A 27914-nucleotide genomic window follows, 5' to 3' on the forward strand; every position below is an offset into this window, starting at 1 on the left:
AAACTTTTTATTTTATTGATAACATAACTGTTATCTAACCGTAATATAACCACAGTTAAACATAACTATGGTTACCTAGATAACTGTTGTGTAAACTGGATTTAACTTAACCAAGGGTTACTAGGGTTCTGTTGACATAAACACGTTTTTAGACCAAACATTATTTTTTCCTGTTTTTATTGAACTAGGGCAAAAAAATCACAAAATTTGGTCGAAAAAGACCATAAATTTACCTTTTATTAATCAATTATTTTGCAAAATTTCTTAAAAATTACAGACTTATGGAAAAAACACGTTTTTTGATCGACATTTTTTGTAAACTAGTGTTAATCAGGTCTAGGGGAGGGGAAAAGGTGCAGGAAAAAGCGAATCTTTTAAAACAATTTATTTACCATCAGTAAGTACAAGTTAGTTAAACATAACAATATTATCTAGCCTATAAATAATCATTTATATAGGCTTAAATTTTTTAGCATCTTTTGGTTTGTCGACATCACAGGCCCAACATTCATTTACAAATCAGTGCTAAGAATTGCCATGACCGTTTTGCAACAAAAACGAAAAACATAGACTGTTTTATATAGACAAGTATACGTCGTATTGGAACGTGTTTATTGATTTTGGAAATAAAAAAGCAAGTTACTATGAAATTCAGTTACCGTCTATTATTCAGTTATATCCTACAATAAGTATAGTATTTGATGTTCATGAAAAGGCAGATAAAGTAATTATGAAATACGAACATCTGTATTTCTATATACACTTATATGGGAATATTTTTAAACTTTAAAGTTTTCAACAACCAATTGGATATACCTTTTTATTATATAATGAAGTGATGAAGAGTTATTAATTTAAGACTATATCGTCACCTATTCACATTTATCAAAAATTACGCATCAAAATTGTTGATATCTATGCTACAATATACGAATGATAAATTTGTACTCGTCAATGTTTTCTGATAAAAGAGCTACAGAGAATTTTAAAAATATTAGCAGCAGCGGCATGCAGTTACCATAAAAAATTTCAATTAGTTATCGTTGTTATTTAATCAGTTTATTCTAAAATCTAACTGAACAACATAGTAACTTATAGAGATGTATAAGCTGTCTCCGTGTAACCGTACTTTACAAACCGATGCCAGCAGCACATAAAGCAAATACATATTTAAAAACAAAAACATTTTCAGTATCCAGTTGTATGTCTACGACAATGCATTCTTAAAGATATGCGCAATGTGCTACAGATACTGAAAACGTCGTAATTGCGATCTTTATACTACACTCACCAACATCACTGGACTCGCTCATATTTATAATACAAATTAAGTGTCGGTTTTTAACGGCACGTAAAATAAATTGGAGCAGTTTAGTGCTTGATATGTGATAAAAATTTATTAACGGTCTAGCAAACAGCAATTTGTGGCCTGTACTTAAGTTATGAGCTAATGGTTAAACGTTTCGAGTCCAGTGCAGTTGTTACTGAATGTCATTTATTGTACCAATTCAAATGGTGTGTTCCTGAAGGCTTAATGTATAGATGTCGCGCCACGAGGCACAGATAACAAAATCATTCGATTAGAACTATATATAGTGGTGGCAAATAAAGAACAGTGCTGAGTACTGGGTATTCTCGAACAATATTATTGGTATAGAACGTCAACAAATGTCAACAAACGGTACAAAATTGCTTTGAAATTATTCATCTAGATAAAAAGCGGACCATCACAATATCAGGCCAGTGCCAGCATTCTTGTAACTCTGTGAGAAAACATAAGCTATAATAAAATCTGCTAGTTTAAAACCAACTGCTTGTTCCACCACCAAATTTTGTACTGATTCCTCCCAACCCCTTCCCGAAGATATTCCCGACCCGTCCTGCCACCATATTCCCGATGTTCGAGACATAATTCCCGTCTTCGCCACTCAGACTCTCCATGATCGTAACTTTCGTCTTACTTCGATTATCACCGTCTTCGTCCAAACCCTCACTCCCCCTAAATAAGAGAAACAGTCAAAGAAATTACCCCCACCCTCGTGGTTTACCCTTCAGCCTGTCCCATGGTAAGGGCACACGTTGCCTCCTCGGTCTGCATTCGCTGGGCTATGGTTTGGTAAGCTTTGGAATTCAACTTATCTTCCATCACGCCTTGAAGTTCGAAATCGGAGTAGATTTTCTACAAATCGTTGAGACCTTTCCGCTCCTCACCACCACAAGACTTACCTTCACAATATGGGCAAGGCACGTACATTGGTATGGATGCAAAGTGTGATCCAACCGTTCTGATAACCAGTTGCAAAGCATGTTGATTTGGCTGGTGTACCACTGTTCGAAGAAATTTAGAATCCAGAGTTCGTCCGTCACTTTACCCCTAATCTGGTCCATGCAGTTCCGCGTGAAATTCACATAACCCTGGCCCATGTCCTTGCCAGACCCGGACACGTTCTGGAAAACTGGCTAGAGCGGGAATAACCGTCCCATCACCTACCGTAAAGCTCAGAATCGAGCCGATCAAACTCCCCTCGTCGTAGCGCGATAGCTTCGACAGTGTGGCTTCCAGGACCGACATCAGCTTGCTGATCATCCCCTGGTTCATGTTCGCCAGGGTTTTGTCGATTTGGTCGTCGATTTTCGTGTGGTATTGGTGAACGTCGATTCCGTCGACAGCACACAACTTCAACGACTGGTTCTTAGCGTCCAGGATAACGTTAACCATGGCACACATCTCCGACGGGATGATGTAGTCGGTGGAGATGAAAGTGACGGACTTCTTCAGCCACTGCTGGAACGCGGTCTCCGTCCGTTGGATGCACGACTCGATCATATCGCACGCCATCAGCTTCAAACGCTGTTCCAGGTGTTGCCGGAACTCGGCGTCCGGCCAGTGGAGGTCGCGGATGAACGACTGGAGCGCGTCCAGTTTCCAGAACAAGTCCTCGGAGGTGGCACACCCATTGCTGGAAAGCCCCACTGTGATTGCAACCACCTCACCCGAAACTCACCCCTTGATCTCCCATCGTTCCTTCTCGAAGCCCTTGTGTATCGACTGGGCGATCGAAGACTCCATTAGATCGACATAACGTACGACCAGAGGCGCAAAAGTGTCTCTTAAATGTTGGTGGAACCGCCCATTTTTCAAGTTGTCTAAAACTCGATTGAAAGATTTCATCACAAGTGATGTTATTACTATTACCATCAGTTCGGAGGTAATCGTTAAGGATTTGGAAAAGTGGGAACGAGTCCCACGTGTCTGCTGGTTGCTCAGCTAGGACGCGGTCCATGTCGACGGCAAACAAGGACCAAAATATTTCCGCGTGTTCGACTAATAAATCACTGAACCACGCAAAGGCCTGCATGTGAGAACAAGTCAGTTAGTTTTGTGATGTGGAATTTGTGGAAAATTTATCCAAATTGTCCCTGTAAATTTATCGAGGGAACATCGATTCTTACATTCATGCAGTATGTCAGGCGCTGACTGAGGTAGGTACACAACACCAAACAGCGGAAAAAGGTACACACAAGAAATCAAGTACATATTCCAGCAACAGAAAACTCATAAACCCCGACACAAGAAATAATTAATTGTGTATTTGTTTCAAACTATATTTTGGTATCTTTGTCCCACGATAAACTGGAAATAAATTCTTTATTTTTCCTAAATTACCAAATTGAAATGTATCCTAATTGAGTTTTAAACTCAATTTAATTTAAAATATAATATTTACTCAATTTTTTTGATTTGTATTTAGTTTAAAATCATTACATCAAAATGTTCAATTTTGTAATTATTTTATTTTAGATCTAAAGATTTTTTGTTTTTCAGGTTCCAGTATTTCAGCTTGTTGGTTTCTTAATTCTCCCATAGTATGTCATATTATCCCTTTCCCCAATTTTTCAGTTTTTCGTAATTTTATTATGTTATCTTATTTTGCAGTTTCATAGTTTTTTAATTATCACTTTTTCGGTCACTTGTACATCTACAGAATTTTAATCTTACTGTTTTTTAGTTTTTTGTATTCCTGTTTTTATTTTTTTAGCTTTTTAGTCTCTTGGTGTATTGGTTTTTTATTCAGAATCTAGTATTTTAACTTACTAGTGTTTTTTCTTTCCAGTTCTAGTTTTTCAGTCGCTTAGTTCCTAAAAATTTCAGTCTCAACATTTTTCAGTTTTCCTTTGTCAGGGTTTAAACTTTTAATAAATAACAATTTTTGTATCAGCCTTTATTTTGAAATAAAAAAAATATTTACGTAGAAATGACAAAATTGCAGTGTTCGCCAATTGTTAATTTTGATTTTTAAAATGTATTTATTTTAATTATAATCGTAATTATTAATTTTTCCAAACCAACGGTGTAGATTTTATTCTAGCATTCTTAGTTTTTGTATAACAAATTCCTAAAAAAAATAAATTATTTCAAAAACTAAGCAGAATCGACCATTTTATTCGCGATCCCGTTCTGTGAAAAAGACCTGCCCTAGAACCGGTTTCATTTGTCCTACGAATAAGTAATTGACCAATAAAAATATTAAAATCACCTCCTACTTGTTTATCTGGTGCACAAAAAATTGCAAGGCGATTGAAGCGTTTGTCATTGGATATGGGAGGGATATTGCACTCCCAACTGTAAAATAGACCAATCATAAGGCGTTCACAACTGAACAAAAACCTGTTTGATTATTTTGTGAATGTCGGACAAACGATCTAGAATTTCGCTGTTTTCTAAGAAAATTACAAGTTTTCTACTACACTTGGGTTCGAAAGTCGTGGATAAATTGTGGATCTATTTGTTTTTGCTAAACTTTGATTCTCGCAATTATTTCGTGTTCAAACTCAAACATTTCGCAAGTTTTTCACCAAAAACTCTTGTCTTATAATTACACTTTTCCAATTTCTTAATGTTCTTATTTTGCAGTAGTATAGTTTTTTTAATTTATCACTCTTTCAGAATTTTTATTATACTGTTATTTTTTTTTATACTTACCAGTTTTTATTTTTTTAGCTTTTAAGTGTCTTAGTGTATTAATTTATTAGTGTTTCTCAAAAAAAAATTTACACCTAAATAAGATTTTTCTTCCTTCCTAAAACTCCTAAAAATCCGGTCTCTATTCATAAATAATAATAAAAAAATATTATTCATATTTTGCATTCTTTTCCCGTTATGAGACGCTCGGAAAAGTTGCCACTATTCTTGGTGTTAACTGATTTAAAAACTTGTCGACTTAATTTCTTGCTGTATGAGTCAGAAATATGGAAGAACCACACTACAGTCGCAAGCAACAGCAAACTTCGCCCTGTCGCATAGCACACCGAGGATGTTTGTTGTATGGGAGAGTAGTAGTGACAGACCGTGCTAATCAGTCGGCACCTGTTTTCCTTGTATCAGCAGTTTTCTATTGTAACAGTCTTGATGAAGTGTTAGTGGTATAGAAAGCTGTTGACGCAAATGCAAGCATTCCCGCAAGGCCCAGTTGAAGTTTCCTTGCAGCGAATCCTATTTCTGATTGATTATAACTACACACCAACCAGGAGTGCGTTCTCTCCGCTCCTGCTTGGCGATACCTACTCAGAATAAAAGATAAAGAGATAGAAGATGTACGTGCCGTGGGGTCTGGTGGGGTGTAAGTGGCATGCTGAGGCATGCAATAGCGGAACACAGAGTTTTGCTGCTTGGCATCACGGCCCGGAGTGCCCGGATTGCCCGGAGCGCCCGGAGCGGCCGAACTAGCGTTCGTGCCCGCCGAGGCTGCGGCCTGTGGCGACGGCTGCCGGTCTGCCTTGCGCAGCTGCTACATATAAGTACACAAAATTACACACAACATTAATCATCGGTACAAGTGACAGTTCACATTTTACGCAGCCGCGTGCGGGAACGCGCCCCACACGGAGCTGCACAGGTAACGTACGATACAGATACAGAACACCAACAGCATTTCTCAAATCGTACAACTAGTCTTCAGAACTACAATCATTGCTCTTCTTTTTTTCGTATATTGATTTAGCTAAGGAGTAGTAATGAAAAATAACAAATTGCGTTATTTTAACTTAATTATACCAGTCCATTTGACTACACATGTGCGGCATAATTTTACACAACTTCTCTAATAAGTTTATTTCATGTCGAGCGCTAACTGCACCTTAATTACGCGTTAGCGTGAGGCAAAAATGTAAATACGGGACTGTGATTGCTATAAAAAGAGTCGACGAGTTTTGTTAATAATTTTTCGCATTGGAAAACGCTTGTCAAAAAGTATGAGAAAAACTGTTTATTGTCGCGTTTCGCTCTAACGTTACAAAGAATTTGAATCTTCTTGAGTGCTGCAATTCGAGCGTCAAAAAGATTTAACAAGTTTTTTTGGGAGGTGTGCAAGAATGCAATCTTTGACGGGTCGAAGAAGTTCAAAGTGTTGCAACATCAAATATTTATTAAATAATGGCGAATTTCCACACAAACGCAGATAAGTGACGTCAACCGCGAAAAGTAGGGAATCAATAGATGGCTTGCATCTCAATCATATCCAGTCGGTGGGTATTGATTTTAAACTTAGGCAAGAAAGTTGAGAGGCGACCATAAACCAATAAACATTAGGAGTTGACACGGAAGATTGCACAATTGCAGCGGTAAATTTTAATTGAGCTGTTTGATTGTGAGATGGGTGCGCACTCACCTCGGCATAATGTTCCTCGTTTTGTTGCAATAAGTCAACACATAACTCAGCTAAGTGAATTAAATCGTCTAATTTTTTGCTGGGTGGCACCATGGTTTCCCCTCGCAAATCTTCTGCAGAGGCATTAGATCATTTTTCGCGTGGGTAAGGAAAGACAGTTACCTTCTATTTTTGCTTCTGAAGATAATCTAGTGTAGTTGAGTAACGCAGCAGTTTCTAAACATTTCTTAATCATCCCGCGTACTTCTTCAGGAGGCACTGGTGTAACGATATCTTTCATTAGCACTCTTTCTAATAATGAAAGAGTTGCTTTTAAGGCGCCCTCTGGTCTCCCAAAAGGAAAACAATACCTGAAACAGAATTTCGAGCTTTGAGCTGCGTTCGCGACAGTTTTGAATTTAATAATAAAAAAACTACAACTGTACATTAAAATGCAAAATCTAACTGGGGCTAGGCTGCGCAAGCAGCCTAGTCCCACTTTAGGCATAACACATGCTGACAGTCAGAAGTGTAAATGTGTTTAGATGTAAAGTGTGTTAAGTCAAGAGGAGAAATTTGGATCATAGGCATCGAATTGTTGGTGCTTTGGTGGTAAGAGAGATATTAAGAAATTATTTCTGCTGCCAATTGCGTAAAAAAGTGGCTTTTGCCCAACTCTAATCCAGAATAGAAAAAAGTCAAAAGCAAGTAAAGTAGTTTCTCAAAGACTGAGAATTGTATAAACTAAACCAGCTACTGTAAAATCGTCATGCATTTAATTGATTTTAATCTAGGTAATTCAAAAGAATCAGAAGCTAGCACTATCATGATCAGTTTGTGAGCTATTTACAAAACTGAGCTACGATAAACCTGTTACTTACTGTTACCTGAAACTTATTATTTAATTTTGCGTCAATAATTTTTGTAAATAAATCTAGACAAATAAAAAATGCAATGGGATAAAAGTTGCGTCCTTGGTCCCTTTAGTAGTCCATTTAGTGTGAATGTGTTTGTCGTGTACATCATGTACATATATCTGAATGATTTTTACCTGAAATTGGTAATTTGGTTTTCTAACAAAACTCGTAACCGTTCCTTAACTTCTTGAAATTTTTCTTTCTCTTCGTGGGTGACGCTTCCAACGCCGTCGGGTCTAAAGTCATTGCTAATGTTATCAATTAATCGATGAATTTTCTAAGCCCTAGTCAGAGTCTACAAACCTGTTTCCATGGACGTGGCTGGCACAGAACGCAAAACTATAGTGTATAAGGGTAGGATCAATCATAATATTTTTTTCGGCCCTATCTAACAAGTCAGATAAATAACACAAATGTCTGTAACATCCCCGCACTCCGTATCTCGCACAATACTCGTCCAAAACAAACACTTGGCCAGGGCTAAACCACCCCTATAACAATCAGACTTAGCACCCTGCGCGCTCCCGCCGCCGCTTTACCAGAGAGCAGTACGGGTCGTTGAGTCGGTACTCTAACGTGAGGTTCTGCAGGAGCTTGAACAGAGCCGCGTGGTCGAACTGGCACGGATCGGCCGATATGAAGTCTTCCATGCCGTGCTTTCGGGCCCGATCAGCGTCTGCGAAAGCAAGAAAACGGTCCAAAGCTGTCGCTTGCGCGAAACGCTCGTATATACCTCCTTGAATTTTCGAGATGGTGGAGTTTTTGTCTTGCAAAGTCAGGGGCGGGGTGGGCTTGTGGCTTTGGCCGGTCGCGCGGTACATTGCCATCACCCACAAATGGCACTCGTTCTCGTCGTCGCTCGCGTAAATAATGCTATCGCCCTCCTTGACGGCGTTAAAAAAGTACCGCCCGCCTTCCAAATCTACAAAACGCGCCGTCAGCACGCCTCGGCCTTCCCGAATTAAGAAAAAAGGGAGGAAACTTACGCTTACCCATTCCGACCATTAAGTTGGCTTAAACACGAAATCGATAGTTTTTAGCGGCGAGACTTCACACTCGACTTACCACTCGAGGCTTCGATGTAGTCGACCGTGTAGCCGTCCAACTGCATCATCTCGGAAGGCTCCGACTTTTTTTCCTTGTAACTGCACATTGCAAATGTGTACTGGGAGACTTGCACCAGAACGTAATATCGCTTTTTCCACTTTTTCCAAACGTTTTTCCCCAAGGCATACAAATAGCCGCAATGTTTCATATTCAAAGGCTTGTCCATTCTACACGCTATTCTAATCCGTAAGTCTTGATCGGGGAGGTTTTTAGGTACAGTCATTTTGTGCCATTCCGGTACCTAAGTGAGTTCAGGCGATTATAATACGGGTCCCAGAAACGAAAAGCCTTCGTTTACCAGATCTTGCCCACAATTGACTCATTTTAACGCTTTATTAGTAACTATAAGACCTAAATATAATTCGAAAACGAAAAGTACGGACAGTGGACAGAGTTGCAAATACAGTGTGTCACAAAAACATGTGCCGCGTTAAACACTAAAATCAAAAATTATTTTTCCACAGTACATGTACATAAGTATCGGGGAAACGTACTGGTTGTGGCGAACACATCATTAATTTACACCATGTGCCATGCATGTTTGTGGGTTTTGGAAAAGTGGGCCGTGATGTAGTATTAATTAAAGAAATTGCCTAACTTTTTTCTCACTTTTGACACATGTTTCAGTAGACACTGCATAAAACACTTACGAAATAAATATGTCCAAGTGACTAGTATTGTGTAACTGTGCTGTAAACGTGCTGTCGGATTATTAGTTTAGGCTAAATAGGTGTAAAGTATTTAAAATTAAAACAACCCTCGTTTTATTTTACGCGTAATTCGTTTTTTACGAGCGTTTGATTGAACACAAGCGAGCGGTCAACAATTTAACAAGGTTATTAAATAACAGTTAAAATCGTGTATGGCTTTTACATCTGTCCAACCTAAACCCCAGTTTGCAGTCAGTGCAAATAACGGTGTGAGCTGCTGCTTGTGGAGACTAACAATAAATGGGTGAATGGGTGAATTTCGTCAATTGCTGCCAACATCTACTAAACTCAAACTTTTCGAGAAGTATCTCTGGACTGTTAAACACAGCTACCAACACTGAGTTTAAATTGTTTTTGGGATCTCACAAGGTCGTTTGTTCCTCGTGTGGTGGTGTTCGTGAGTGTCGATTGTTGGTTCCAAAACCTGACCCGTTTACGTAGCTAAGAACTACAACACACCCGACTTTTCCAAAATGTGTGAAGTTGTGTGTTTCGGCGACAAATGCACTTGAACCACCTTTAAAATGCAAAGGCAGCTTTCGTATGCAAATGCGCGCCGATGATTTATTTAGAACGCAGTTTAAGTGGTTTGGCGTGCATTTGTTGGGTTGAGTGAAACATCGAGCCAAGTGTTTGGAGAGGCGTTCGATTTTCATACCTTTGACGAGAGGGGCGTCGGTTTGAGGATGACTTTCCCGAGTTCTTTGTCTTCGAGGGCTAGCATTCCGGGGTTTTCGGTGTACAGTTTTACTTTGACAATTGGCAAAGGGTGGGTCGTGCAAAAATCGCCCTGCGTGTCCCACATCGGTTTCGAGGCTTCGGCCTGGTCAGTTTGGAGCTTTTCTCCGTTCTCGACCTCCATGGTGCAATACACGATTCGATTTGGCGCTAGAGATTTTAAACCTTTTACTTCCATTACTACTACCTAAAATAGCGACTCTAGAGAACGTGTTTGGAGAGCCTCCAGCTAAAGACAATTATGTTATGGCGCGCACACTGACTTTGTTTGAGAGATTGCGGAGGATTGGAAGGATAGCGCTAGCGGAGCGATCAACTTGTCCCTTAATTATTTAAACCAAGTGCTCAAGCTACTGAACATATTACAATTATTATTATTATTATTTGCGACTGATGATGGGCTGGTTATGAAAGCAAGCTTAGAGAGAGGGCAGACGAATGTGTAAGACGTAGCAAGTCAATAAAATCGGAAACAAGTGCACGAGATCTTGAAGTGGCATAAGAACTGAAAACGACTTAATAATACGTGAGAGGAGAGGGCTGTCAATGAGATTGGAAGAGAGTACAGAGCGTGAATGAAATATGGACGTGGAGCAATGGGCGAAAATTACCTCTAACTGAAAAGTTAGGACAACATCAAGTTTTGTCAGTTGTGTGTCACTGTCAGCTGAGTCTCCTTCTAATTTCGCTAAAGATCCTTGCGATCTAAAAGAAGTAACATAATTCATCAAAAGATGCTTCACATTATACGGATTATTATGGTTATGCAACCTGTGATTATAGCGTTTTAGTTTTTGCAAGCCATATTTAGAGTCCATCGATCCTTTTGAAACGGGGAGAGATTCTAGATTTGCCATCAATAAATTTATTGATGACTTTAACTCCTCTATGTACAAAGACTCCATTTCTTTCAGTACAAATTTCGGCATTAGCTTCCGGTTCTGAAATCCATTCGCTGTTTTACCAACCGCACAAACCCGAGCGAAAGAAAGACAACATGATCAACGTCTCGCGGTGACCGAATTCATTCCTTCCTCAAATAAGCACTTGGCTGTTTCAATAACCGTACTTACCGACATTTTCGACTAAAAATACAACTGTTTACTCATGATTCTTTACCTTTCACAATCAAACGTAAATATAACCAACCCACTCTCAAATAGCTTCACTCTAACAAGCATCAATTGAACCGTATCAAAAGTCTATTTCTGTATCCCCTTGACATTGCAGTTTCATCTCTGATTACAAGACATTGAACCTTTTATTTAAATACATTGCTAAAAATGCAAATAAATCGCACAAACGGATAGCAATGTTTAATTTATGAATTATATCCGATCCCGGCGCGCCCACCAATTTGTCATTTATAAAACAAATACCAAACTAAAATCACATTTGATAGCTCAATTTGTTTTAACAAATTTGTAATTTAAAACAATACTCAACAAACCGAGCGTGTTATTAAATTTTTAATACAGTTTCACAATAAATCACGCACGCCGTATCGCCAAATTATTATTGAAATAGTTCTTGTTGAAGTTAGACCCTGAAATATTTGTCTAACTTTGTTAATTCGGCGCGCACCATTATTTGAGTTTAATTAAAATTAAATTAAATCGGCTTTCAATCGTAAATACCGTTTTAACCAAACGTTACTTCTATTCAGGTGCATCGAACATTTTCCTTTATTTGTGGCTTTGGTCGCCGCTAGAAAATTATTTGCCCGGCGCATCCACCATTTTTACCAGTGCGATGTCAAGACTGCCGTCCAAACCAAATAAATAATTAAATGGACGTCATTTCTTCCACGATCAGACACGGACATTTATTTCTGATCTTAGCTAAAATTAGAAATGGGCAGAAAGTTTTCGTAAAACTGGAGCTGGTATTAATTAGAAATAAAAGGCAGTGTGTGGTTGACAGGCAAGTTTATTAAAAATTTTCCGAATCGAGTGATTTATAAATTATCGCCGCACAACTCTCCTATTGTTAATTTTAATTGAAAATTCCTTGTTTTTAAAATTTGGTCATTTAATTCAGTCGTATTGTGTGCGAGTTCCGTGGCGGCATTTGCCGCGATATTTTTGGAATATATTGTGACGACTTTCGACTCCGAGTGGGTGTTTGATCTTGTTACGATGGTGTAGAAAGTTATATTGCAAAAGAATTGTGGGCGATAAAGCGTTTGTGAAAAGTGCGGCAGTCTTTTAGCCTGTTTGCGTTTTCTTGTGTATTTTTATCGGGTCAATACTTCTGGAATAAGGTGGAGGATTTATGAATGGCTAGTAATGCGTAACATAAATGCGTCAAACGCATGTAATTAGATTACATTTTCGCTATTGTGAGCTGGCGGACTGGCGAAAGAAGACCGGTTTCTCGAAATCCCCAACGGTGTTGACCTTAATATACGATCCAATACGTTAGTACATTTAATCATGTTGTCTTTTGATCAAATATAGCCGAACAATGAAATGAAATTTACCTTTTCCATTTCAGCTACTTTTTGCATTCTGCCATCTAACTCTCTCCGAATAGCAGCGGCTTGTTCGTCAGCCGAATCAAGCTAAAATAGTCGCACAGTTGTAAAATCGATCGGTTGGGGTAGCGCTTTAAACGGGACCATCCTTACCATTAGAGCATTGAAAAGAAGTTGGTGTTCGAATTTTTTGACTCCCAGTATTTGTTGGAACATGTCGTACAGCTGTTCTTTCGATAAAATTAACTCCGAATTTAAAGATTGCTGTTGCATTCTAGAAGGCCGCTTGGAATCTTCGTCGCCTAATCCTGCCACACAAAACCAAAATTCACAACGGGACAATCAGTTCGTTAATTTAACGCGTCATTTCGGTGCTTGGTGGCGAGTTAAAAGACTTACCTTTTAGAATACAGTCAAATTTCGCCATCCATGAGGTAAATACGGTTTCTTTACTTAAACCTTCCATTTCTGGCAAAGACCTGGCGGAAAATAGTCATGTGGCAAATAGGCTACAAAACCGCGGCACATACCTAACGCGTTTCTCGATATTATTCCTAAAAACCTCTCTAAAATCATATTGCGAACAAGCACCAGATTGCACCATTTTGACTACCCTTTCCGATTTGAGGAAAACATCGTAGTAATTTTGTACAGCGTTTTGGAAAGCTTCATCCGCCATTATTTGAGTTTCTCCTTTCAAAAAACTCTGCAAATTGGATGCGAGAATCACTTTTAAGCAATTACATTGATTAAACAGTTATTAAACATGTGAGTCGGGTGAAGGAATTGCCTTGGAGCCCCAGTCTAAATAATGGAGCAGTTGCAGCACAAAGGAACTTCATTAATAGGAGAGTAACGCAAAGAATTCGTTCGGTGGGACATGTAAAGCTAAAGACATTGAAACGGTTCCAGAAATTCAATCAAATTAATTCGCGTGGGCAAAAAGCGCAGCGAAGTCTTGGCTTAATCCAGGTTCGGTCGGGTGTCTTTCTCTCTGGTTAATGATCAGCGATGATCATAATTGAGCGAGTCGGTGGAAGGGCTTTTATGGTTAATATGAGGAGCATGGCGTGGATATTTGATCGGGAGTTGAAATTGGCAGTTAAGGTTGAAACCAAGCGATAAATGGGTCAATTTTTCCATTAAATATGTGCTTGAAAGGCAATCATAAAATGGGGAGGCGCTTCGACGTAATTGGCTCGTTCTTGTTGATTAACCAATTAGATAGAGGAATAATTTAATTTGGAATTTGTCGAGAGAGCGAACGATTCATTACCTGAAATCTGGCGGTGATAGTTTCTAATTGGTGTTTTGTGATTTTGGTCTGACGTCGAGTCATATCCGTCGGTTGTTTTGCGTTGAAGGGATAAGCGATACACCTCGAAATGAACACGTAAAGCTGAATGCGCCTTTTTCGCTCTTCCTCCTCGCGTTCCTGCTTCTCCTGGAGGTCAACTTCGGTTTTTTCCGAGGCCACGGACGGGGAGGGACTCGTGGGACGGGGAAGGGAGTTCGCTCGGGAGGATCCTATACTGTGGCTGAGGGTTTCGGCTGATACGGCACTGGATGGTGATAAGGAACGTTGGAGGGCCGCTGTGTTGTTCGGAACCTCCAGGTTCCCACTACCAGAATCTGACAAGTGAGCATGGTAAGGAGAAGCTTCGGACTGAAACAACCATTACCGCCTTCATCATCTTATTCTACGTTCTGCACAAATATTTTTCTCACTAGTTTTAAAGTAGCTATTTCAAAGTAACGTGAGTAGTGAAGAAATAAAGATATCTTTTGTTGAAATGTTTTGGAGAGCTTTTCTGTTGGAGAATTCGATGGAAAATTATTTATATCCTTTAGTGAGACTGCAAAGGTCAAGTGGCGATTCACAATATCACATTATTGACACAGACGTACAAATATAAATAGCGAGGCTTGAATTCAATACGAAATCAAAGTCAAATAGTTTCACTTTTCTTTCTCAACACATTATAGTGAAAAAATCAAATTCATAGGTACATTGATTAATCAAAATTGGCACAACCGCATCCATTTCTACGGCCGTTCTATAAATTTTCAGTTTCTTTCTTTGTGGAGCTTCTTGGCTTTGTCAGTAGGATCCAATTGCGGTATATATAAGGTGTCCCAATATTTAAAAAAAAACATTAAAGTTATGTAGTTTTTTGCATTTTTCCATGTAGCTTCTATGTTTTAAGACTAAATTTAATTTGATTTTTTTGACGAAAACACGCTTTAAAAAAATTATTACATAAAAACTAAGAATTCGAGAAAAGTAGGACTTTCACCATTTTAAAGAAAAAAGTTTATATTCAAAAAATATGTTTTTTTAGTTTATTGTAATTAAAAAAAAATAAGGTGTTACATTTGAAAATACATAACTTTAGTGTTGTAATATTGTATATACTGAACTATCTCCTTTACGACAAAACTTATTAGTACATCATTAGGTAATTATAAAATATGATTAATTTAATTTTAATTTTAAAGAAAAATAAATCAATTAATACTTAAATAATTAATAATTTTAAATTAAACTTAAATATATTAATGAAAATTAAACCCCTCTTATTTTATTTATTCCCCAATTTTAAATAAAATAATATTAACTTTAATTAAAATATAAAAATCCATTCTTAAATTAATTATTTGTTTAAAGCTCAATTTCTCTACTAATTTCAAAAAATGTAATAATTTTCGAAAAGATTTTTTTTCGAAATTTCTTTTAGTTGTCAAGTTATTCACAAAAAATATTTTTAAATGGCACTCTTATATTTAATACTTTTATTATCTTCTCATTCATTTAATTTATTATTGAATTAGAGTTAGAGGTCATTTTTAGAGCATTCCCTTTTACCAAAAAATGCCGTGGTAGGGTGCCATTATTTTTTTGAGTAAATCAAAAATTATTGTATTATTATTGTAAAATAATAGTTGATGAGGTACTAATTAGTTTTTCCTAAAATAATAGTTAGACGTTTAGTTTTGCCTAACTCTGGTTATTGTTATAGTGTTCAGTGTTGATATTTATACTTTCTAGTTGTAGATTTTATCTAACCAAAAATTATGCTCACTTATAAAAAAATAATTAAATATTTATCCTTTTGCGGTGTAACATTTATGTAGGCAAATATTTGTTTAATCAATACGACAATACGATGTCCTTATCAACAAAGTAGTTTAGAATTGATTAGTTGACCATTTTTAATAGCAGGGGCGCGTAATTCATTAATCAAAATTGGGATAACCGCATCCATTTCTACGGCCGTTCTATTAATTTTCAGCTTTTTTCTTTGTGGAGCTTCTTGGCTTTGTCAGTAAGATCCAATTGCGGTCCCAATATCAAAAAAAACATTAAAGTTATGTAGTTTTTTGCATTTTTCGATGTAGCTTTTACGTTTTAAGACCAAATTATGCCCAGTTTTTGAAATAATTTGATTTTTTTGACAAAAACTCGCTTTAAAAAAATTATTACATAAAAACTAAGAATTCGAGAAAAGTAGGACTTTCACCATTTTAAAGAAAAAAGTTTATATTCAAAGAATATAAGTTTTTTTAGTTTATTGTAATTAAAAAAAATTAGGGTGTTACATTTGAAAATACATAACTTTAGTGTTGTAATATCGTATATACAGGCTTGGGCAAAAGTATGGAACCAAGTGTTTTGTGCCTGAACTATCTCCTTTACGACAAAACTTATTAGTACATCATTAGGTAATATTATAAAATATGATTAATTTAATTTTAATTTTAAAGAAAAATAAATCAATTAATACTTAAATAATTAATAATTTTAAATAAAACGTAAAAATATTAATGAAAATTAAACCCCTCTTATTTTATTTATTCCCCAATTTTAAATAAAATAATATTAATTAAAATTAAAATATAAAAATCGATTCTTAAATTAATTATTTGTTTAAAGCTCAATTTCTCTACTAATTTCAAAATATGTAATAATTTTCGAAAAGAATTTTTTTTCGAAATTTCTTTTAGTTGTCAAGTTATTCACAAAAAATATTTTTAAATGGCACTCTTATATTTAACACTTTTATTATCTTCTCATTCATTTAATTTATTATTGAATTAGAGTTAGAGGTCATTTTTAGAGCATTCCCTTTTACCAAAAAATGCCGTGGTCGGGTGCCATTATTTTTTTGAGTAAATCAAAAATTATTTTATTATTATTGTAAAATAATAGTTGATGAGATACTAATTAGTTTTTCCTAAAATAATAGTTAGACGTTTAGTTTTGCCTAACTCTGGTTATTGTTATAGTGTTCAGTGTTGATATTTATGCTTTCTAGTTGTAGATTTTATCTAACCAAAACTTATGCTCACTTATAAAAAATAATTAAATATTTATCCTTTTGCGGTGTAACATTTATGTAGGCAAATATTTGTTTAATCAATACGACAATACGATGTCCTTATCAACAAAGTAGTTTAGAATTGATTAGTTGACCATTTTTAATAACAGGGGCGCGTAATTGATATTCACAAGGAAGCATTAATCATTAAAATGGTACACTCAACAAGTATTTTCGTTTCGCCTTTGGTGAAACATCCATCAAATGGGCAGAATCAGCCAGTGTTCTGTTTATTAAACACTTTGTTACAAATTCGAAATGTTTGTCGGTGGAGACACGCGATATACATACTTATCGAACAAGCATCGTCGAAAGTAATAAAGTTTAAATTTAGTTTTGTATAGAATGGCAACAAAAGTGATTTGTGAATAGATTGTAAAATCTAGTTTAGATACCGGAACGGAATAGAAATAATGATCTATTTGATTCGAAGTTTCGAGAATTTCGAGCCGATCGAAAATGTAAAAACTGGTTGATCGATCGGTGAATGCACAACTACGTATTTATTAAGCAGAAAACACAATAGTGAGGACCCTTGACAGCCCTGCTTTCACCGCTATTCAATACCTTCTGAAATAATGAAGAAGGGTTTCAATGCGGTCCCCACAAGAAAGAGGAAATTACACGACCGTCAACAATAATATTTTAATTTATTTTATTTTTTTTTTAATTCATGGCGGAGATAATTGGGTGTAGCAATATTGTAAAGTTCAAAGTTGAAGTGGATGAACAAACGTTATGCGCCCTTTCAAGTTTGTAAGGCGATTATTTGTCGATTTGGATTTTTACTCACGGGATGGTGGTGGTGGTGGGTGGTTTGGTGGTGGTGGTGGTGGGCGGCAGGATGGTGGCCCGCGTGAGGAGGGGCATGCTCCTCTTCGCTGTCTTCTTCAGATGAAGATGGATCAATCATCTTCCTTGCTTCTTTCGTCCAATCTGGAAATAAAATCGGGGCTTAAATGAGCACTCCTCGCGAGACAACACTTGACATACGGATGGTCGGAAAATCAATACGACGTCGCCTGGCTCATTTTACAACTTCTTTCACTACTAATCAGCAGAAGTTTTTGACAAAACGTACTTGTGTTGTTATAGATATGTTCCTAAAATCCGGTCACTAGTGTACTGAAATGAACGGACGTCGCTCTCGCTTTTGGCGTTAGCTACACCAAGTAAATTAATGTCAATATCTGATTAATCGACAAAGCCACAATCTATATGTTGTCAAGCTAATTATAAAATCTAATTTTATCTGTCAGTTTTGGTAATCATGTTACATGTTTATCTATTCGCATTTAAATTATTTCAAGCTCGAAGCAATACAAGCACATTTCTGTTGTTAAAGTTATGTTTGCTATTTTCTGAGCAAAACTCAATAACATCCCGTGCGACATTCAAGATGGTAAATAAAGTCGAATGTGTGAGGAGAGCGTTACTTGTATTACAAATGTATGTACTTAAAAATAAACAATCAATAAACACATATTTGTTAAAAATAGAACAGACAACGATACTATATCTTGATCCCCAAGAAAATACACAGAAAATCCTCGCACCTTTCCTTATTCCGTATTTTATGTGTCATGTTTTGTACAACCCCCGGTGTATTGTTAAAATCAGGTTTATGCTTTCACCTTTCCCAAAAGTATTAACGCAACACCCTCGCCCACCCACTTTCTTTGTAAAACAAAAGAGCAGAACGGTACGCACATAAAAACAAACAAACGGGATATTAAACAATATATTAAATTTTGAACAACACCCACTCCCAGACTCCAAAAATCAATACAATTTAGTTTGTTAATTGAGTGTGTAAGTTTAAATTCGAATGGAAATTTTACTAAAGCGAACGTTTGTTGGACTTACCTGGCTCTAAAAAGAAAAGCTATTTACCTAATATTATGCAACTGAAATTTAATGTTGACTTGTTTGAACAATATCAAAGAGTGCCTACTCGAGAATCATTTAGACTGCTTCACTTCTGCTGTTTCGAAACTTTCAAGAAGCTTTTTAATTAAAAATATAAGACGAATGAAAGAAAATAATGCGAAACGAAATTCCGCTATAATTACATTTAGCACAAAATTTATTTGTCATCTGATACACTGCGGTGAGTTTCATTCATTCATTTTACTCTCTTATTTCGCTGAATAAGCGAATGCCGTATAACTTCCTCTCGAAACGGAAAACAACCGGGAAAATGTACAAGTTCTGGAGCTCTACCGCCTTGACCTTCGCCAGGGAAGCAGCCAAAAATTATTATTTATTTTGTGTCAATTGACTATTGACAACTCCTACATCTTGTTCATTTGCTTGGGATAAAGTTGGGGAAACTCAACATTCTGACAAATCTTTTCGAGTTTTACCATTTATAATAAGCATCAGTTACGCACTCATGCCCGAATTATAGCCATTAAGATAACAATCAATTTAATCCGCAACAATGGATTGAAGTGTAGGTGTGATGCCCGTTCTACGCAATATTATAACTGGAATTCTTGTACCGAGAAACCGTATTGTTATTTTTCCGAGAAAGTGTCTCTTATTTACTTGACAAAAGTGCACAACATTATAGGTAATGACAATAAATTATTGCGTGTAATGCCGGAAAAACATTGCACTGATGTGTAGAAAGCTGACAGCATGATGGAGCGCGTTATTGTTATAAATTACGTGGTCAAAAATGAAGCAAAGTCAGGCGAGGTAGGTATTTGTTTGGACGCAAACGAAAGTCAATAACAGGAAGAAATCCAGCGTTTGAATGTAACGTTATAGAAGGTTTCAGTGGTTTTTCTCTTCCAGTATTTCAATAAGATATTGAGACGTAGTAGGATTTTGATGCGGCCATTCGATTGAAAATAAGGAACTCTGTTTCAAAAACAGAGTTATCAAATTATTTCAAAAACTAAGCAGAATTGACCATTTTATTCGCGACCCCGTTCTGTGGAAAAGACCTGCCCTAGAGCAACCGGTTTCAAGAAATAATTAATTGTGTATTTGTTTCAAACTATATTTTAGTATCCTTGTCCCACGATAAACTGGAAATAAATTCTTTATTTTTCCTAAATTACCAAATTGAAATGTATCCTAATTGAGTTTTAAACTCAATTTAATTTAAAATATAATATATTACTCAATTTTTTTGATTTGTATTTAGTTCAAATTCATTACATAAAAATTTTCAATTTCATTATTATTTTATTTTAGATCTAAAGATTTTTTGTTTCTCAGGCTTCCAGTATTTAAGCTTGTTGGTTTCTTAATTTTCCCATAGTATGTCATATTATTCCTTTCCCCAATTTTTGAGTTTTTCGTAATTTTATTATCTTATCTTATTTTGCAGTTTCATAGTTTTTTAATTATCACTTTTTCGGTCACTTGTACATCTACAGAATTTTAATCTTACTGTTTTCTAGTTTTTTGTATTTCTGTTTTTAAATTTTTTAGCTTTTTAGTCTCTTGGTGTATTGGTTTTTTATTCAGAATCTAATATTTTAACTTACTAGTTTTTTTTCTTTCCAGTTCTAGTTTTTCAGTCGCTTAGTTCCTGAAAATTTCAGTCTCAACATTTTTTAGTTTTCCTTTGTCAGTGTTTAAACTTTTAATAAACAACAATTTTTGTATCGGCCTTAATTTTGAAAAAAAAAATATTTACGTAGAAATCCAGCGTTTGAATGTAACGTTATAGAAGGTTTCAGTGGTTTTTCTCTTCCAATATTTCAATAAGATATTGAGACGTAGTAGGATTTTGATGCGGCCATTCGATTGAAAATAAGGAACTCTGTTTCAAAAACAGAGTTATCAAATTATTTCAAAAACTAAGCAGAATCGACCATTTTATTTGCGACCCCGTTCTGTGGAAAAGACCTGCCCTAGAGCAACCGGTTTCAAGAAATAATTAATTGTGTATTTGTTTCAAACTATATTTTGGTATCTTTGTCCCACGATAAACTGGAAATAAATTCTTTATTTTTCTTAAATTACCAAATTGAAATGTATCCTAATTGAGTTTTAAACTCAATTTAATTTAAAATATAATATTTACTAAATTTTTTTGATTTGTATTTAGTTCAAAATCATTACATCAAAATTTTCAATTTCATAATTATTTTATTTTAGATCTAAAGATTTTTTGTTTCTCAGGCTTCCAGTATTTCAGCTTGTTGGTTTCTTAATTTTCCCATAGTATGTCATATTATTCCTTTCCCCAATTTTTCAGTTTTTCGTAATTTTATTATCTTATCTTATTTTGCAGTTTCATAGTTTTTTAATTATCACTTTTTCGGTCACTTGTACATCTACAGAATTTTAATCTTACTGTTTTCTAGTTTTTTGTATTTCTGTTTTTAATTTTTTTAGCTTTTTAGTCTCTTGGTGTATTGGTTTTTTATTCAGAATCTAATATTTTAACTTACTAGTGTTTTTTCTTTCCAGTTCTAGTTTTTCAGTCGCTTGGTTCCTGAAAATTTCAGTCTCAACATTTTTTAGTTTTCCTTTGTCAGTGTTTAAACTTTTAATGAACAACAATTTTTGTATCGGCCTTAATTTTGAAATAAAAAAAATATTTACGTAGAAATCCAGCGTTTGAATGTAACGTTATAGAAGGTTTCAGTGGTTTTTCTCTTCCAATATTTCAATAAGATATTGAGACGTAGTAGGATTTTGGTGCGGCCATTCGATTGAAAATAAGGAACTCTGTTTCAAAAACAAATTAAATTAATGTTCGAAATTTTGTAGCGGGCACACGCACGCCACACGTTACGTTGCAATCATTTTAATAAGCCAAATTAGATACGGATATCATCGCATCAATAAACATGTTAGTTTTTGTTTATCGAATTCATTAGTTAGGCTTTGCACTTTATTAGAGACGAGAAAAATGCTCGTGGGCGGATTGCAGATTAGAGCCGTAATAATGATGATATTCTCAAAGCTCGTTAAAATCAATACCTTAAACCCATAATAAACAGACAGGTCGTGGCTAAATTGCAGCTTCCACACAAAGAAGGCGCTAATAATACACGTTCGCTGTACTGGAAAAATTACTTTCAACTTTTATTCAACTGAATCACTTTTCAACTACTTCGGCAACTCTTTGCACTTTCAACAAAACACGCCAAATTTTTAATTTTCAGGTCTTCACAACACTCCAACCCCCATACAAATGCGCTGTTTTGTTACTTTAGCTTCCTGTAAAACTTATTAATAATACTACAAGTAATACAAAAATAATAATCCTTGTGTGATATGAATTTACGACGCACATTGGCCTCTAATGAATAATTCAAATTTCATTTGCAAAATAACTTGGAATAAAACCTTACAAAACTCTCACTGTAGTTGTGCCTTACGCTGGCAGCAAGATAATTAAGAATTCAATTTAATAAATATTTAATTTCGTTTTAGAACCAGGTAACTGACAAATCTAAAAATAAATAGCTCGATAAATAAATAAAACCTTCAAAATACGTTCTTCTAATTTATTTCACGAAGCAATGTTCATTATTACGTTGGTTTGTTTTTTTAGTTCAAAACATTCCATGAACAGAAGTAATGAATTAAATTCGTCGAGACTTTTCTACTCTTATCCTTACCTTTACTAAACTTTCAGTGGTTATTTTCTGTGTTAGTTCGTACTGTTCACTATAAAATTATTAAACCAGACCAATTTATTGAAAAACTGGACAATAATCCTGTGAGAAAACACAAAAATTAAAAAGGCTAATGTTGCTAACGTTTGCCCAGAGGGCGAATCTAATTAATCATTTTTATTAAAGGTACGCAAAACCATATGCGTGTTAAACGATGTAGTATGATCAAGTTTGAGTGTTTTGCATTTATCGATTATTCTAATGGCGTGGCAACATTAGCAATATTTTATTCAGCCTAGGCTAAGTCTGCTATGTTAATATGTCCACAGTATTGTAGACAGTGTTCTTTTGCAAATGCCGGTATTAAAATTTCGTCTGTGAGTGCTCCAAATTTAAATTTGATTTGAATTTATTTAGGAGAGCGGGCGAAGATGGGGGCCATGTACCGTTTACATATCAATGAATGTTTATTTTTAATGGGAGCACCGAAGCACGATTTATTTTCCACTTTGGTCCGAAATTCGTTAGCTAAATGTCAAAAATGTTCAAGGGTCAAGGAAAACCGAATTGTTTCCAGAACGAGGGTGAACGGTTCGGGAATAAATTACGATTTTTTCATTTTCGTTATGATTGTTAAAAACGTGATTTATAATCCTTCTTTATTTGCCTCACTGAACATTGAAACGCTGGAAACGATTAGATTCACGGCGACTCGGATAAATAGAAAATTTATTCCGAACCGTTAGCTTATTTATTTTGATCTAAATTCATTTCGAAAAAATAACGCTTTCACGGCGTGACATAAGCACAAAAGCTTAATTCTTTTCGGGGGAAATTAGACCCACAAAGTTTTTGATTAGACTGAAGATTGAATTTTGATAAATTTATTCAGTCTAATAGACTTAAATGAGTCTCTCGTTTACTAATAGAACCTCTAAACGTGCAAACTTTTGGAACACCTGAAGAAAAAACCAGATTAAATCGACTAGGTGTATTACGACGAAAGCGTAACTTGATTTTGCTGGGAGACGTTCCAGAAATAAGCAATATTACTTTGAAGTATGTTTAACATAATTTAATCTTCATTTTATTATTCTTTCCTTTTCGCCGGATGAAATCCATCGAGTGATCGCAACTGGAGTGACGTTTCGGGAACGCGTTTTAAAAGTATTGCGGTGATTTTTTGTTGGCCGGTAATGGAAACGTCAAAATTGGGCCTTTATGTGTAGTTACGTGGCTTTCAAGCGCGTTTTCACCCTCATTTTGTCTCATTGTGTACGGCAAGATAAAAATAATTCCGCGCTGTGTTGTGCCTCAGCCTGCTGGCAGGTCTTAATTGCGCCCTAACCCGGTTATGATATTTTTTCAAAATATGTGTAAATCAAAATCAGGACTAACGATGCGCACCAAATTAAGCAAATTAAACAAAAGGCCAGGGCTTAACACTTTCGGGAGTTGGTGGTGTCATGGAAATTTGAAAGTGAAATTAAAGTTGAAAGCTTAACACCTGTTTGGTGTTAAAGCACATCAAGGAAATTATTTTATCAGGACAATTGCCACAGGCTATTGCAAAATTTTGTTATGTATGGACGTAACGGTCCAGTGACGCACTTAATTCATTTAGCGCAGCCGGTGTTAGATGGCTTTGGGCATATAAATAAACAAAACAAAGCTTTGTGTCGACGGATCGCGGGGAAAGACTGGCAGACGCACTGAAGCAAAAAGCCTGCCACTTAGCGCAATAAAGCTGGTAAAAATGCCGAAAGGACTCTCGGAAATTACCCACGCAAACAGCTTACGAAAGTTTAATTATTTTTAGACTATAATAGTAAATCCACTATGCGAGCAAGCCAATGTATCAGCCTTAATTTTGGAATAAAAACATCATTTACGTAGAAGTGTCAAAATTGCAGTGTTCACCAATAATTGTTAATTTATTTATTTGAATTATTATAATTGCAATTATTAATTTTTCCGTACATTTGTGACAGTCCTACTTTTCTGGGATTCTTAGTTTTTGTGTAATAATTTTTTTTGAATTGTTTTCAAATTATTTCAAAAACTAAGCAGAATCGACCATTTTATTCGCGACCCCGTTCTGTGGAAAAGACCTGCCCTAGAGCAACCGGTTTCAAGAAATAATTAATTGTGTATTTGTTTCAAACTATATTTTGGTATCTTTGTCCCACGATAAACTGGAAATAAATTCTTTATTTTTCCTAAATTACCAAATTGAAATGTATCCTAATTGAAATTTAAACTCAATTTAATTTAAAATATAATATTTACTCAATTTTTTTGATTTGTATTTAGTTGAAAATCATTACATCAAAATTTTCAATTTAATAATTATTTTATTTTAGATCTAAAGATTTTTTGTTTCTCAGGCTTCCAGTATTTCAGCTTGTTGGTTTCTTAATTTTCCCATAGTATGTCATATTATTCCTTTCCCCAATTTTTGAGTTTTTCGTAATTTTATTATCTTATCTTATTTTGCAGTTTCAAAGTTTTTTAATTATCACTTTTTCGATCACTTGTACATCTACAGAATTTTAATCTTACTGTTTTTTAATTTTTTGTATTTCTGTTTTTAATTTTTTTAGCTTTTTAGTCTCTTGGTGTATTGGTTTTTTATTCAGAATGTAATATTTTAACTTACTAGTGTTTTTTCTTTCCAGTTCTAGTTTTTCAGTCGCTTAGTTCCTGAAAATTTCAGTCTCAACATTTTTTAGTTTTCCTTTGTCAGTGTTTAAACTTTTAGTGAATAACAATTTTTGTATCAGCATTTATTTTAAAATAAAAAAAATATTTACGTAGAAATGACAAAATTGCAGTGTTCGCCAATTGTTAATTTTGATTTTTAAAATGTATTTATTTTAATTATAATCGTAATTATTAATTTTTCCAAATCAACAGTGTAGATTTTATTCTAGTATTCTTAGTTTTTGTATAACAAATTCCTAAAAAAAATAAATCATTTCAAAAACTAAGCAGAATCGACCATTTTATTCGCGATCCCGTTCTGTGAAAAAGACCTGCCCTAGAACAACCGGTTTCATTTGTCCCTGCAATGAGTAATAGACCAATAAAAATATAAAAATCGCCTCCTACTTGTTTATCTGGTGCACAAAAAACTGCAAGGCGATTGAAGCGTTTGTCATTGGATATAGGAGGGATATTGCACTCCCAACTGTAAAATAGACCAATCATAAGGCGTTCACAACTGAACAAAAACCTGTTTGATTATTTTGTGAATGTCAGACAAACGATCTAGAATTTCGCTGTTTTCTAAGAAAATTACAAGTTTTCTATTACACTAGGGTTAAAAAATCGTGGATAATTGTGGACAGATTTGTTTTTGATAAAGATTGATTCTCGCAATTAGTTCGTGTTCAAACTCAAACATTTCGCAAGTTTTCAGCAAAAACTCAATTGTTTCGCAAGATTCCTTCACAAAACTCAAAAATGGACCCAATTAGGTCAAAAATCTTTGTATCTTTTTAGTATCTTAGGCTTCCAGTGTTTCAATCACACAGTTTTTAAGTTTATTCTCAGTATTTCAGTATTTCCCAAATTTCATATTTGCTTCCTAAATTTTTCAGTTTGTCGCTGTTTCACTGTCTCATAATTTCAGTTTTACAATTTCTATTATTTTATTGTTTTTTAATTTATCACTGTTTCAGTCACTTAGCACAGAATTTTAATTTTAGTGTTTTTGTAATGTGTTTTTAATTTTCTTTAGCTTTTCAGTCTCTTAGTGTATTAGTTTTTTATTCGAAATGTTTCCATTTATTGGTGGTTCTCTTCTTCTGAACATTCACATTCAGCATTATTTTAATCAAGCTACTTTGAAAAATGACTTACTTTCTCACTCTCAAAGTTTAGTAAATAACATAACAAAATTAGAAACAGTAGACTTGTCACTTGTTGAAGCAATTAAACTCGTAAATTCTTACGGAAAAACGAACTAATTTTACAACAGCAAATTTAAAACAATATTTAGGTTCAACAATCAATTAACTTCATTATAGCTTTTTTGTGTAATAGACAATTTTACTGATCATGAGCCACCAAAAAATCTTATTTTCAAGCCAACATGTAAACATAGTTTATCACCAAACGAATGAATGAATATGCCTTAGATAAGCGAAAATATTCAAATGCCTCATGGTGGCCCAATCTCCCCTACTTGAAAGTTACACGGGGGTGTTAGGAAATGGATTAGCAAAATATTTATTCGAAAAAGTGCACACTTTCTTCAAAAATTAGTCGAGAGCCACTGTGAGGCTTATGATAATTTATTAGCATATAATAATTTCTTTATAACCAGAAACGTAATAAGAATTAAAAAAAATGTTGCCAGCATTTTTTTTGTAAAATTTATTACAAGAGAGTACATCCCAATTTAAGTTTTTGGCAAAACTATGCATTTTCGACATCCACAAATTTTACTGGATCGATTCGTTTCGCGATCTCTATCTACCTATTAAGCTGTGTTAAACCAATGGGTCTTATTAATTTTTTGCAGGAATATAATGGAGCAAATAAGCGTTTAGTTCAAAATGGTTAGTTTCGACAGTCGTAAATTTAATTGTCTATTTATCGGCCGTTTGCTGCAAGAGTGTCGTAACTCAAAATGAGTAATTTTGCAGAAAATGACTTTAAATATCTAACACCCGTATAAATCGGTGCAAACCGCCAATCTGGAAGATATACCGTGCAAAATAATTGGAAGTTAAGTTCTGTAACCGTCGCTAAATGCAGCAATAATGGACCTATTGATGATTGTTAGTGGTGTAATAAAAAATTGTCTTAAACTCTCTTAATTTGTCTCCCCGCCACTGACTGGGCTCTGGAGTTCTTACGTTCGGGGAATACCCGCTACGGTACTTAGTCACGGAACGTTTCGTGTATAATAAAATAAGTAGCATACATTAAAATCGGTTCCTATTTCTACGCTTAAATCGAGTCAAGTCAAGAAAAAGCAAATGATGTAAGCGGAAACAAAGACACATGGTGCATGTATGGTGGTTGTGGAGCTTAAGCTGCAGCTAACCTGATTAGTACAGTTGGGAAGTTGTGCAGGTTTCGGTGTCGCTATCCCATTCTGCGGAGCACACTGTCCCGAGATCGGCACTAGGCTGCCTCAGCCAGCAGAGGCATGCCTTGGCCAGAGAGGAGGCGGCGAGTTAGCAACAACGACGGCACACGGCGGCGACGACGGCGAAGACTGTGCTTGCAATGTGGGGCATTAGGTACTTCTAAAAAAGCTCGGTATTGATTTCCCGTTGGTTGCAGCTTGGAGAACTGTGACCTGAAAAGTCTTCAGTATACTGTACCTACTATCTG

General features: G+C 35.4%; 1 protein-coding gene across 4 annotated transcripts; it reads right to left on the minus strand.

Moving 5' to 3' along the window:
- Window positions 1-370: 370 nt before the first annotated feature.
- Window positions 371-27910, minus strand: Cadps (Calcium-dependent secretion activator). 4 transcript variants are annotated; one of them, XM_015980504.2, is made up of 25 exons: window positions 27622-27909; window positions 17768-17910; window positions 13872-14261; window positions 13126-13301; window positions 12995-13074; window positions 12749-12903; window positions 12602-12682; window positions 10891-11060; window positions 10731-10824; window positions 10040-10306; window positions 8630-8912; window positions 8557-8577; window positions 8298-8486; window positions 8104-8240; window positions 7868-8055; window positions 7699-7812; window positions 6831-7018; window positions 6669-6781; window positions 5604-5789; window positions 3197-3353; window positions 3006-3147; window positions 2492-2960; window positions 2227-2448; window positions 2049-2179; window positions 371-1999 (listed from the first exon to the last, which is right to left on the minus strand). In XM_015980504.2, exons 2-25 carry the CDS (start codon window positions 17885-17887, stop codon window positions 1801-1803), a joined length of 4272 nt encoding a protein of 1423 aa, XP_015835990.1. In that variant the 5' UTR covers window positions 17888-17910; window positions 27622-27909; the 3' UTR covers window positions 371-1800. The 4 variants fall into 4 exon arrangements, with proteins under 4 accessions (XP_015835990.1, XP_015835956.1, XP_008193449.1 ...); XM_015980470.2 differs by having other exon boundaries at window positions 8551-8577; window positions 10731-11060; window positions 27622-27910; XM_008195227.3 differs by lacking the exon at window positions 5604-5789 and having other exon boundaries at window positions 7699-7800; window positions 10731-11060.
- Between the last annotated feature and the right edge of the window lie 4 nt (window positions 27911-27914).

Source organism: Tribolium castaneum, chromosome 10, assembly GCF_031307605.1.
Source record: "Tribolium castaneum strain GA2 chromosome 10, icTriCast1.1, whole genome shotgun sequence".
Taxonomy (NCBI): Eukaryota; Metazoa; Arthropoda; class Insecta; order Coleoptera; family Tenebrionidae; genus Tribolium; species Tribolium castaneum.

Excerpts from the sequence above, each read along its gene's own strand:
- Cadps (XM_015980470.2), bottom strand. The coding sequence starts at position 17,887 with ATGATTGATCCATCTTCATCTGAAGAAGACAGCGAAGAGGAGCATGCC. Across the intron at positions 8,487-8,550 it reads AATGGTCGGAATGGGTAAGC|ATTTGGAAGGCGGGCGGTAC; the intron begins GTAAGTTTCCTC and ends CGCGTTTTGTAG. Across the intron at positions 7,813-7,867 it reads AGCCACGTCCATGGAAACAG|CAATGACTTTAGACCCGACG; the intron begins GTTTGTAGACTC and ends TGATAACATTAG.